Source organism: Schistocerca americana, chromosome 2 (assembly GCF_021461395.2).
Source record: "Schistocerca americana isolate TAMUIC-IGC-003095 chromosome 2, iqSchAmer2.1, whole genome shotgun sequence".
Taxonomy (NCBI): Eukaryota; Metazoa; Arthropoda; class Insecta; order Orthoptera; family Acrididae; genus Schistocerca; species Schistocerca americana.
Genome location: NC_060120.1, coordinates 665,097,602 through 665,110,695, shown reverse-complemented (window position 1 = coordinate 665,110,695; position 13,094 = coordinate 665,097,602). Strand labels below are relative to the sequence as shown.

Sequence of the window (13,094 nt, the reverse complement as noted above, 5' to 3'; positions counted from 1 at the left end):
AAGTTGTGGACGTCCGCATAGTACAGACGCACGTCAAGTTCAACATATTGTGAGAGAAGCGGTGACCGACCGAACATCATTCACGAACGAAATCCAAACATATGTTGCTGCAGCTGTGCCGTTAGTGACCATTGGGAACCGTCTGCTTGCAGTGGGATTAAGGTCACATGTGCCTTTGACCAGGCTACCATTGACACCATGACACTAGTTGTGAAAGAACTGACTGTAAAGTGGAAGGGCGGTCTGAGAAAGTGTGAGGAGGTCCTGGGAATGGAACACGAGTCCTTCCGCACAGAAGGTAGCAACGCTAACCATTCAACTACAGATGTTGTCTTACAAGAATTCTTAAATTCTGTTAACCATATGAAGTGGAAATGCTTAAGTGGTTCTGTGGCATAAGCACCCGACTCACTGGATCTCTACCTAGCGACTTTTTCTTGTGAGGACACATCAACTGTTTTGGTTACGCAACATCAGAAAACAGTGTGGAGTATCTATGACATCTGGCATCGCATACTTTGGTCAGATTTCGTGATATCCCCCTGAAATTCTTTTCAAGATTATGGTAGTAAGTGCTTCACTGTTGAGGATCTATCCGTGGAATAGATGGAATGTCTTTGAACTATACACCTCAAAATGCTTGCAGTAGTATAAGAATTGCATTTTTTGTATATTTTAAGTGCGATTTCTCCAGTTAAAACTGTTTTGTTCCATATGTTAATAAGAGTTTTCCTCAGCAACACCATCCCGAGCTTTGTCAATAATATACACTACGGCCATTAAAATTGCTACCACAAGAAGAAACGCAGATGATAAACGGGTATTCATTGGACAGATATATTATACTTGAACTGACATGAGATTACATTTTCACGCAATTTGGGTGCATAGATCCTGAGAAATCAGTACCCAGAACAACCACCTCTGGTCATAATAACGGCCTTCATACGCCTGAGCATTGAGTCAAATAGACCTTAGATGGCTTGTACAGGTACAGCTGCCCATGCAGCTTCAACACGATACCACAGTTCATCAAGAGTAGTGACTGGCGTATTGTGACGAGCCATGCTCGGCCACCATTGACCAGACGTTTTCATTTGGTGAGAGATCTGGAGAATGTGCTGGCCAGGGCAGCAGCCGAACATTGTCTGCGTCCAGAAAGGCCAGTACAGGACCTGCAAGATGCGGTCGTGCATTATCCTGCTGAAATGTAGGGTTTCGCAGGAATCGAATGAAGGGTAGAGCCAAGGGTTGTAACACATCTGTAATGTAACGTCCACTGTTCAAAGAGGTGACCGAGACGTGTAACCAATGGCACCCCATACCGTCACGCCGGGTGATTCGCCAGTATGGCGACGACGAATACACGCTTCCAATGTGCGTTCACCGCGATGTCGCCTAACACGGATGTAACCACCATGATGCTGTAAACAGAACCTGGATTCATGACGTTTTGCCATTCGTGCAGGCGCTCCTGTCTGTGATGCAGCGTCAAGGGTAACCGCAGCTATGGTCTCCGAGCTGATAGTCCATGCTGCTGCAAACGTCGTCAAACTGTTTGTGAAGGTGGTTGTTGTCTTGCAAACGTCCCCATCTGTTGACTCAGGGATCGAGACGTGGCTGCACGATCCGTTACAGCCATGCGGATAAGATGCCTGTCATCTCGTCTGCTAGCGATACGAGGCCGTTGGGATCCAGCACGGCGTTCCGTATTACACTCCTGAACCCACCGATTCCATATTCTGCTAACAGTCATTGGATCCCGACCAACGCCAGTAGCAATGTCGCGATACGATAAACCGCAGTCGCGATAGGTTACAATCCGACCTTTATCAAAGTCGAAAACGTGATGGTACGCAATTCTCCTCCTTACACGAGGCATCACAACAGCGTTTCACCAGGCAACGCCGGTCAACTGCTGTTTGTGTATGAAAAATCGTTTGGAAACCTTCCTCATGTCAGCAAGTTGTAGGTGTCGCCCCTGTAGCCAACCTTGTGTGAATGCTCTGAAATGCTAATCATTTGCATATCACAACATCTTCTTCCTGTCGGTTAAATTTCGCGTCTGTAGCACGTCATCTTCGTGGTGCAGCAATTTTAATGGCCAACAGTGTATGTGACATCCTGAATGAATGTAAGTGCTGACATGTCACAGAGTATCAGCTGATGTTAGCTGTGCTATAGAAAGCGCTAAAGATAAATAAATGAAAGTAGGATCTAAGGTAAGAGATTAACGCCCTGGCTAAGACCAGATAATTAGAGATGGGACTCAAGTCCGAAATCGACAAGAAGGGGGAAGGAAATCGGTCTTAAGAGATTTAGGTACATCACGCAAAACTTAAATTTAGGTGATTAGACGGTGATTTGAATCTCGCTCCTTTAGAATGCGATTCCAATGCCTAGCTACTGCTCCACCACGCTCGGTTAGGGTTATGAAATAGAACCCACAATGGGTGCAAATATTTTATGTCTTCCATCGTATCTACAGGATGAGTGTTTCTAAACTGAATGCAAAAAATGATAAGGCTGGTAGAATGGATTATAACCAGCAACGCATGTCCGCATCCCTTATCATTCGACTGTAGGCCGCACTTAACAGCGTCGCGCCCCGCCGGAAAGGTAGGCATGCAGCCCGCCGTGCGAGTTGAAATGGTAGCAGGCGGAACAACACCGTGGAGTTTCTTCCGGCATTTGCTGGGACGCGAACGCGTTGTGTTTTGCAGTTCAGACGTCTGGTTCAAATGATGTCGCACAAAGGGCGGCACCTGTGCACATTGCACAGTCTGGTTCACCCTCCGTTAGTGTATCAACAAATGGGGACACTCTTGTGTCTGGTACTGCGCGGAGCGGACGGGAAATGGAGCGCTTTTCTTGCAGTGAAAGAGTAGACATGCATTGTGGTTACGAGCGGTGGACGGAAATGCTCACGCTGCTCAGCAGTTGAACGTTCAGCAGTTTCCGAACTGTCGAGTGTCACATCCACTCCCGCCCACCGCCATCCACAGGTCCCTAAGAGAGACAAGTGCACTTAAGGAGAGTTGTCCACTAACAAGGCATCATACGGTTCAAATGGCTCTGAGCACTATGCGACTTAACTTCTGAGGTCATCAGTCGCCTAGAACTTGGAACTAATTAAACCTAACTAACCTAAGAACATCACACACATCCATGCCCGAGACAGGATTCGAACCTGCGACCGTAGCGGTCGCTCGGCTCCAGACTGTAGCGCCTAGAACCGCACGACCACTCCAGCCGGCAACAAGGCATCATAATGGCGCATGTGCATTTAGGGCCTATATCGAAACGTGATGCAGCCATTTTGTGATACAGGTGCGAAGGCACTCACAGTGCGTACACCAGAATTTGAAGAGGAGGCGTCAGCACTGCTGCAGAACACGCTCTCAACAAGCTTGCGGAGTGCTGCTCGAGAAATGAATGTTTTGTGGCGGTGTTCGTAGCGACAAGCAATTCGCTGTAGAAACGGCTTACGAAGTCACCGCCACACTTTTAATAGCGGGCCGACCGGTCCGCTGTTATAGTGAACAGAAAGATGAAAACCCAAACACTGATTAAATAAAAGTCGGTACTTATCTTTATTAACGAAGATACAGTAACACAGTAGTGAACTCCGTGTCTACAGAGATCTGTCTAGTTCGAGTCGGAGCAGCTAGGTCAGCGTCGGCTGACGACAAACAACAACTCTGCTGCGATGAACATACAACTGACTAGCAAGTACACAATTCGGTGGCGAGTATCCAACTGAGCGGCGAATACAGAACTGTCCTAGCGCTCGCGACTCCAGCGCTTAAGAACCCAGAAGTCAGCGGTGGCGCGCGCAGACTTGCGGCGATTTCCTGTATCGCTGGCACTGCTTATGCGGACGGCGTCCGGACTTTGATGCTGCCAACCTTTTGGCAGCGGGCTCGGTTGGCATTACTGGCTAGGATATAACAGAATGTAAACCATTTCACGCTCTGGCGTGTGTGGAATGAAAATGATTTGCACCCTCACCGCCTTCAGAAAGGTCAAGCGATTAATCCAGAACATTTTCTACGTCACATCAACTTCTGCCAGTGGTTTTGGAAGAAGTGTGTTATTCAGCCTGACTTCCCACACGTTGTACTTTTTACGGATGAGGCATCCCTTACAAAGAAAGGTATGCCCAAAAGCCACAATCAACACGTGTGGGCACGGGAAAATCCCCACGTCGTTTTTGTTTGTGGCCACCAAGAGCGTTTCGCCATCAACTTTTGGGCTGGTCTGATAGGCAATAATCTGTGTGGTCCATACATGGTCTCCTGACGACTGAAGCCAAACTGTTACTTAATCTTCTTAACCCTCCATTACTCGCGCGGTAATTCGTGACATGGTTACTCGCACGGGTGACAAGTGTCATCCAGAACATCAGCGGTGCATCTGGACTCTCTGAACGGTGTATATGAATGGTTTTAGAAGTATTTTATTTAAATACGATACATTTAATACTAAAACGTAATGCGGTAAACACGAGGTGATAAATATTTTGGCAAGTTTTCGTAAGCAGTTCCAGTGCCTATAGATAGCAGCCAATTTGTCATTATTTCTGCCAACACCTCTATCAAGAATACTATCAAACCTGGGATATCTCAAGTAAAATCTGAATCGGGTTTTACTCATGCATAAGTAGCATCATTCATGTCCGTTGCCTTTGAGATATCCCACAGTTTTGCTAAATCTTTCTAGAACATTCCCGAGATCCACGCAGAAGTTGCAAACCAATAAAAGCTCTGATCTCTATAACATCTTTTTCTATCATCCATTCCCCTAGATACGTTACACGAACTTTATTAATTTAAATATTAGTACATGTTGCAATAACGGATGTTATATTTTCATTCAAGAATAACTTCGTAATATCTGTTTCCGTCTTTGCTGTAAGAATTTCATTTTTGGATACAGGTAAATGTGTAATAATATTATAAGATCTTATTCTAACATTGGTAGCACGTTTACTTTCCTCCATTTAGCTATTCGATTTTTTCCTAAAAGAAATACATCCTCTTCAATTACTTCTTCCTGTGATTCAAATTCATCATTTTCCGACACTTCTTGTCCCGTTCCTGAAACGTAACCGCTGTCATGTACACAGTCCTCGTTGTCTGAGTCACGATATTCATAACTCAGCTCATGCAGCTATTTCAACCATACGTCAGGATCTCAGATAAATTCTCACCTAGGTATTTTTAGCGCTTCACATTTACTGCACAAACTAAATGTATAGCGAATATTTGCTTTTTTCATTGGTAAGTATTCTAATAAAAAGCAAATAATCTATTATTGGTTTACATATGTCTAAAATTACGCACATGAAAGTTGTACTGAAGCTAGGAAAGCAATAAAGTAATGTACACTAGTGCTCATCCGGACGACAATATAATAATGTTTCATAACCAGTGCAATTTGCGTAACTGAAAGCCAATGATGGCTGAAACTAACGGATAGAGAGATAACAGAAAGGTACTGAAAATGGCGCGAAGTCAGTCCGCCCACTCTGACAAAATAAAGCGGGAAAATCATGTGCATGTCGAGTGTCGCGAGCAATGGAAGGTTAAGGGAAACGCTCCCAGAGTTATTGGAACATGCCCCGCTCAGCGCATGTAGTACCAACATGATGGTGCATCTTTGCACGTCGCTCAGTCGGTGCGAAATCATTTGGATGAGACCTTTGGTGAGAACTGCGAGTAGATAGGTTGCATTGGGCCGGTGGTGTGGCCTGGACATTGCGCAGTTTTGACACCATTGGGGACACTTGAAAACTGTTTATTACCAAACACGTATCGAGACGGATGAAGAGCTGATAGCGCGAATTATGGTAGCCCTTGATGCAATCCCCCCTTTGCCAGAGGTGTTTGAAAGTGTGCGACAGTCACTCAGATACCGTTGCACGACGTGCATTCAAGCGGGAGGACGTAATTTGGAGCAGTTTTTGTAACTGTTTCCAAATAACGGCCATGAAATACCTACCCCACCTCTCTTTTACCTAGATGTCACAAAGAAATTGAAAAAGTTGCCCAGCAGACCTGCTTCCATGTTGACTCGGATGGTAGGCTGTATGCCTATCTACTCGGCGGCGCGAGACGCTGTTGAATGACACCTAGCACTGAAAGCCAAGGGATGCGGACATGAGTTGCTATGTGGAAGTTGCTTGTTAGGACTCACTGTACCAGCCCTCTCATTTTTTACGTTCATTTGAGAAATACTCTGTATGAGTGTAATTTACGGCTACACGTTGAGTATTTAGTCTAAAACATTCTCGGATTTCTTGCCGCGTCAATTCAGAGTAAGACCTCGAGCTTTCGACGATTTCCACCATCGACGTCGTCAGAAGCAACGACTGTCAGAGCGGCTACTGAGATGGCTTATAGAGCTCAAAGACGGCTTCTAATTGGTCGGTAGTTACGTCATGATGTAGCAGATGGTGTCAATATCTGCGCTGGTGGCGCCACCAATCCCGCCGTAGCTTGAAAATTGCAATAAATATCTATGACTCTTTTCTGAATCCAGAGATCGCTTCCATGCACAGCCACAGTTACATCCACCGTCAATGTTGAAGGTTTCCTCACACATTCTTATTTCCACAACCGTTTGAATTATAAGAGTCCCTGAAACAAAACATCTGTTTTGTCAAACAATAATTTATGTCTGTTTGTGTGGCTGTGCTAGGGAGCTGCAGCTTTCTCCAGTTCTCGATTTTTAATATGCCGTTGATGTTCTGCACAGTGATCGGAAACTGTGCAAATTGACTGACCATTGTAACTTCTTCCGCACTCACATGGGATGTTGCAAATCCCAAGAATCCTGAGGCCGAAACTGTCCTTAACAGGGGTTAGCATCTGCTTTTCCAACATCCCATATGAGTGTGGAAGCAGTTACATCAGTCAGTCCATCCGTACCGTTTCCGATCACTGTGCAGAACATCACCAGCGTATTAAAAATCGAGAACTGGAAAAATTTGCAGTTGCTGAGCACAGCCTCACAAACAAACAAAAAATACTGTTTGACGAAACGAAAATTTTGTTCCGGGTTACCACATAATGGGACTCGTATAATTAAAGAAATTGCAGAAATAAGAATGTGTGAGAAAACTTTCAACCATGACGGTGGATATAATCGTAGCTGTGCATGGAAGCGAGCTCTGGATGCAGAGAAGAGCCACTGATATTCGTCGCAATTTTTACTCTACGATGGGAGCGGTGGTTCCATCAGCACTGACGTTGACACCATCCGCGACAGCATGACGAAGTACCGACGAATCAGATTCCGTCTTTGGACTATATAAGGCTACCACAGCACCAGCTCTTACAGTCAGTTGCTCATGGCGATAGCGATGATGGAAATCGTCGAAAGCTCGAAGTTCTGTCGCGATAGACTTCGTTCTCACCTTCACTATTTGTTCACAGTCCACGCTTTCGTTTTGCAACCATTTGTGTTCCTTTAAATGCGAATATTTTAGGTTAGGCTTTACCGTGGCTGTTACTGACATTAAATGAAACAACAAGTTTACTGTTAACAGTTACTGTTTATTTATCTCCACGACGCGTTTCAAAGATTTAAACCTCCATCATCAGGTGGATTTACATTTATTAATATGGAATTTGTGTGTGTGTTGTGTTACGATTTTAGGGGGGGGGGGGGGGACTTGTGGCACTGTCTAGTGGAGAAAACAAAACACTATTTCAGAACACCGTTTTGGATTTCTTTGGGCAAAAAATTAAACGTATATCTAACGGTAAACATAAAATAAGTAAAATAGAGTGCCTCCAGTGGTCACAGGTTCCTTTCACTGTCGTAACACATCAAATGGTTCAAATGGCTCACCGAGCGAGGTGGCGCAGTGGTTAGACACTGGACTCGCATTCGGAAGGACGACGGTTCAATCCCGGGTCCGGCCATCCTGATTTAGGTTTTCCGTGATTTCCCTAAATCACTCCAGGCAAATGCCGGGATGGTTCCTCTGAAAGGGCACGGCCGACTTCCTTCCCCATCCTTCCCTAATCCGATGAGACCGATGACCACGCTGTCTGGTCTCCTTCCCCAAAACCAACCAACCAATCAAATGGCTCTGAGCACTATGGGACTTAACATCTGAGGTCATCAGTCCCCTAGAACTTAGAACTACTTAAACCTAACTAACCTAAGGACGTCACACACATCCATGCCCGAGGCAGGATTCGAACCTGCAACCGTAGCGATCTCGCGGTTCCAGACTGAAGCGCCTAGAACCGCTCGTCCACACAGGCCAGCGTAACACATCAAATGTATACTGTCATACTTAGTAAACAAATATGGTGCCTGGAAACTATTGGATGCAAGGATCGTATAGCAGAAGGGAAAACACTATCGCAAAGTACAAGGAATATTCATCGTAACATTATTACAGAATTTTTTTAGGGATTTGGAGGTGTTTGTTTTGAGGTGTCGAATACATGTGTTGGAATAAATACTTCAGGTGGTATATAAACCCGATTTCGACAAGTTAAAATAGCTTTTTAAACTTCACACTCGTTTATACAATCAGGTGAAATGTTACAAACTTTAAGTACAGTAATCATATTGGCTACAGCGGTAAAATTATACATAAATTACAGTTTTGATCGGAATTAATAGATAGATTTGAAAGGCTGGAGGCAGAGGGAGAGAAAGAGAAAGTGAGAGGGAGAGAGAGGGTGGCAAGATTGATTGTATGAGAGCAAACTTTACTTGGCAACGGTTCTTAAGATTACATCTGTTCCATGTAATAACTGCCTAAAGGCTGATTAATGCTTTAAAATATGAAGATGAATGTACAATTTGTGCCAGTAGTTGATGTACATATAGGATCAAGCTGATAAGGGGTACAAGCTGTTGTTGTGATGATATATATGTGAATGAGGTCAATATCTTGTACTCTTGGCACCTGTCGTGGTGGCATAACGAAATATTTATGGTAAATACCAAGGGTGTGTGTGTGGGGGGGTGGGGCGCAATTTTAATGATTTAGGCAGTTGCTTAAAACAGAGATGATACTCTTGTAAATATTATCATTTTTGTCGTTTAACATGGATTCAGGTTATTTTGTTTGGTGTTTGTGTATTTGGAGTGTTTCAAGGATGTCTAGTTTTCTGCCTTTTGGTTGGATGTGTAGGATACTGATACTTGTGTTGTTAACATGGTGTTTTGTTTCATGCAGGTGGGTGGCTATTGCTGATATATGGTATTTTTTTGTTTTGTTTTTAGTGCTACCATGTGTTCTTTGAACCTAATCTGAAATGATCTGCCTGTCTGGCCTATGTAGAAGCAGTCACAGTCCAAATATTCAATTTTGTACAGACGTGTGTGATGAAGTGTGTTTCATGTGCTGACGTTGTGGGGTAGCTTCTGTCCAAACTTGTTGTCTCTGGTAAAGGATATGCTTACGCCTTTTTAATTGGAGACATTATCAGTCTGATATGAAATGTTACCTAGAAAGGGGATTGTATGGAAGATGATATTTTCTTTTTGTTTTTTTGTGTTGTGATTGCTTTGCCATTATTGAGTGTTTTAGGGTGTCTACCATGGAGTTGTTATAACCATTTTCAATAGCTGTTTGTTTTATTATTTCAATTTCTTGATCACATTTGTCTTCAGAGAGTGGTAGGTGGATAGCTCTGTTGATCATGTACCGGAATGCTGTCATTTTGTTTGCTGTGGGGTGACAAGAGGAGTTGTGGATTGTCGTGTGTGTTGTGGCAGGCTTCCGATAAATTTCAAACTGACGTCTGTTATTCTTTATTTTAATGGTAAAGTTCAAGAAATTTATGCTGTCATCTGTTTGGTGTTCAACTGTGAATTTTATGTTTTCATGAGAGTTGTTGAATAACTGATTCAACTCACTGATGCCATCTTTAGTGCCTTTGATTAAAATGATGGTATCATCTACATATCTGTAGTAGTAGATGATATTTTTGAGAAGGTGGTGATTGAAATTCAGGATTTTGTCGTCTAGGTTACTTATAAATATTTCTGCTAGAAATCCAGAAAGATTGAAGCCCATTGCCAGACCATCTGTTTGTTTGTAGATTTTATTGTTAAATTTAAAATAGTTTTGCGAAAGTGTGAATTCAAGTAGGTCCATTAGTTCAGTAATGTGAGTTGAAGGGATTTTTTTGTGCTTTTGCAGGTTGTCATTGATTATCTGTAGTGTGTGATCTATTGGCACAGAGGAATAAAGGTTTTGTATGTCAAATGAGGCAAGTGTGGCTCCATTAGGTACGTCTATGTTTTTGACATGTTGTGTAAATTCTGCTGTGTTTTTAAGTGTTCTCTCATTATTGAATATGTGTGCTTCTTTGAGAATTCTGAAGAGCATTTTGTTGAGTTTGAATGTTGGGCTGTTCCTATAGTTCACTATAGGCCTCATGGGGGTCCCATATTTTGTGTATCTTTGGTTGTGATCTAAGGCAAGATGCTCGTGGGCTCATTGTTACAATCTTTCTTGCTTCTTGGATGGTGACTAGAAAGTTGATGTTTCTGGAATGAAATTTCACTCTACAGCGGAGTGTGCGCTGATATGAAACTTCCTGGCAGATTAAAACTGTGTGCCGGACCGAGACTCGAACTCTGGACCTTTGCCTTTCGCGAGCAAGTGCTCTATCAACTGAGCTACCCAAGTACGACTCACGCCCCGTCCTCACAGCTTTAATTCCGCCAGTACCTCATCTCCTACCCTCAAAACTTCACAGAATCTCTCCTGTGAACCATGCAGAACTAGCTCTCCTGGAAGACAGGATATTGCGGAGACATGGCTTAGCCACAGATTCGCAGGAGAGCTTCTGTGAAGTTTGGAGGGTAGGAGACAAGGTACTGGCGGAATGAAAGCTGTGAGGACGGGGCGTGAGTCGTGCTTGGGTAGCTCAGTTGTCGTTTAATATGGATTCAGGTTGTTTTTTTGTGTTTGTATATTTGGAGTTTCAAGGATGTCTAGTTTTCTACCTTTTGGTTCGATGTGTAGGATGCTGATACTTGTGTTGTTAACATGTTTTGTTTCATGCAGGTGAGTGGCTATTGCTGATGTATGGTATTTTTTGTTTGGTAGGGCACTTGCCCGCGAAAAACAAAGGTCCCGAGTTCGAGTCTCGGTCCGGCACACAGTTTTAATCTGCCAGGAAGTTTCGGAAAGTTGATGTTGTTTGAAATGTGTTTAATCTCTTTTTGTATTCTGGCTGTGTGATGTTTATGTATTTCTATTATGTCGCTTGTGTTCCACTGTAATCGACAACTATGTCTGTATTGCCCAACAGATGAATGAACTGGAGACCCTGCTGCTGAAGAACAACGAGATCTCGATTGTGGAGGCCCACGCCTTCCACCGGCTACCCAAGCTGGAGAGGCTGTACCTGACGGCCAACCGGCTGACGCAAGCGTCCGACCTCATGCTGAGCGACGTGCCCGAGCTGCGGGTGCTGTGTATCGCCAACAACTCCCTGCAGTCGCTGCCGACGGACCTGCTCCAACACTGCCGCCACCTGAACGCGCTCAGCATCGGCTTCAACCCGCTCAAGTGGCTCGACCCGCAGATATTCCTGTTCACTCCCGAGCTGCGCTCGCTCTTCCTGCCCGGTCTCAGACTGGGCAAGCTGCGCTCTGATCTCTTCCAACACCTCCAGAACCTCGAGACGCTCAACATGCCCCACAATGACATCCCGTTTCTGGATGGAACCATGTTTACCAGCACACCCAACCTCAAAGTGCTCTACGTCGACAACAATATCATAGAAACTGTGGCAGTAGATACTTTCCAGCCGCTACTGCAACTGAATTTTCTCGACCTGGGGCGCAATAAGCTGGCTACTCTGAGCAAGCGCCTCCTCGAGGCTAACAAGAACCTGCTGAAGGTCAACTTTAGCCACAACCCTCTGCGCCAGCTCCCGTCGGAACTGTTTGCCAACAATTCGCTCCTCGAGGAAGTCTACCTGACCAACTGTTCACTGAAGAGCGTACACCACTACACTTTCCGCTACAACCATCATCTTAAAGTCGTCACTCTCAGTGATAATTCTCTCACGTACCTGCACGAGGAAACCTTCCGATTCAACCCCTACCTAGAGAGTGTGTATCTGTACAACAACCAGCTGACATATTTGGACGAGAGACTTTTCCTGCACAAGGACAAGTTGGCCGTTGTGGCACTGTTCAACAACCGTCTCGAGTTCATCCCACAGAACACATTCTCGGACGTGCCCAACCTACACTACTTGTTCCTCGCTAACAACAAGCTGCAGACATTGGAACTGCCAACGGATATTTCGGATCTTATCACAGTGGAGTTGTACGGGAATCCGTGGACGTGTGACTGCCGTCTCTTGTCACTCTCGAAGTTGCTGTCCATGGGTGTTGTCACTCTAGGAAGCGAGCGGCCACGCTGCCACGAACCGGCTCGCTATTCGGGGATCGACCTCTATGCTGTCACCAGAAGCCTCCACTGTTCAGCAGATGGCACCGAGGTCGACCCTTATGGTAAGAAGAACCTTCCCCTTATCTTTACACTGAATGTCCGTTTAGCTCATAAAGAAATACCCTAATTGGCACTGCATTGTTTATTGCCTTATGAGGTTCATTCCTTGTCGGTTGTTACTTGGCCGTCAGAAAGTGCGGCGGCTGTTACATCATAGTCCTTACCTCTTCCAAGAGATCTACAGTCTTGAGTCTTCTCCTATATTAAGCGTCCTCAAAGTTTATTTTCATACAGAAAAGTTAAGGCTCTGTTTTGTAGAACTTTATTCATATTTATTTTCCTCTTTCTTCACATGTCCGACAAAAATTTGTTTTTGTCGTAGTAGAGATCACTGTTGACATTTAAATTGCGTCCAAGATAATTTAATTCTGCTAGTTGCTAGAGGTTATGATCTTGGAGCTGTCTTTTGGAACTGGGAATGTGTTCAATTTGTGTAGCATTTAACTTATTTCAAGTGTATACTTATAAACCACCTTTTGTGTTTAGTTTTTGCTTGCAAAGACGAATACATTTCTTGATCATCCACCACGCGAAAAGACAGAGTACAGTTGTCTGTGGGTAAAACACGGTTCTTTTAAATTTA

General features: G+C 44.3%; 1 protein-coding gene across 1 annotated transcript in view; it reads left to right on the top strand.

Annotated features, from left to right (window-relative positions):
* Positions 1-13,094, top strand: part of LOC124594824 (platelet glycoprotein V-like) — a 126,941-nt gene that overhangs the window by 78,958 nt on the left and 34,889 nt on the right. Inside the window, exon 3 of the mRNA XM_047133267.1 lies at positions 11,298-12,513. Coding sequence (XP_046989223.1) covers positions 11,298-12,513 — 1,216 coding nt within the window. The remainder of the gene's footprint in view (positions 1-11,297; positions 12,514-13,094) is intronic.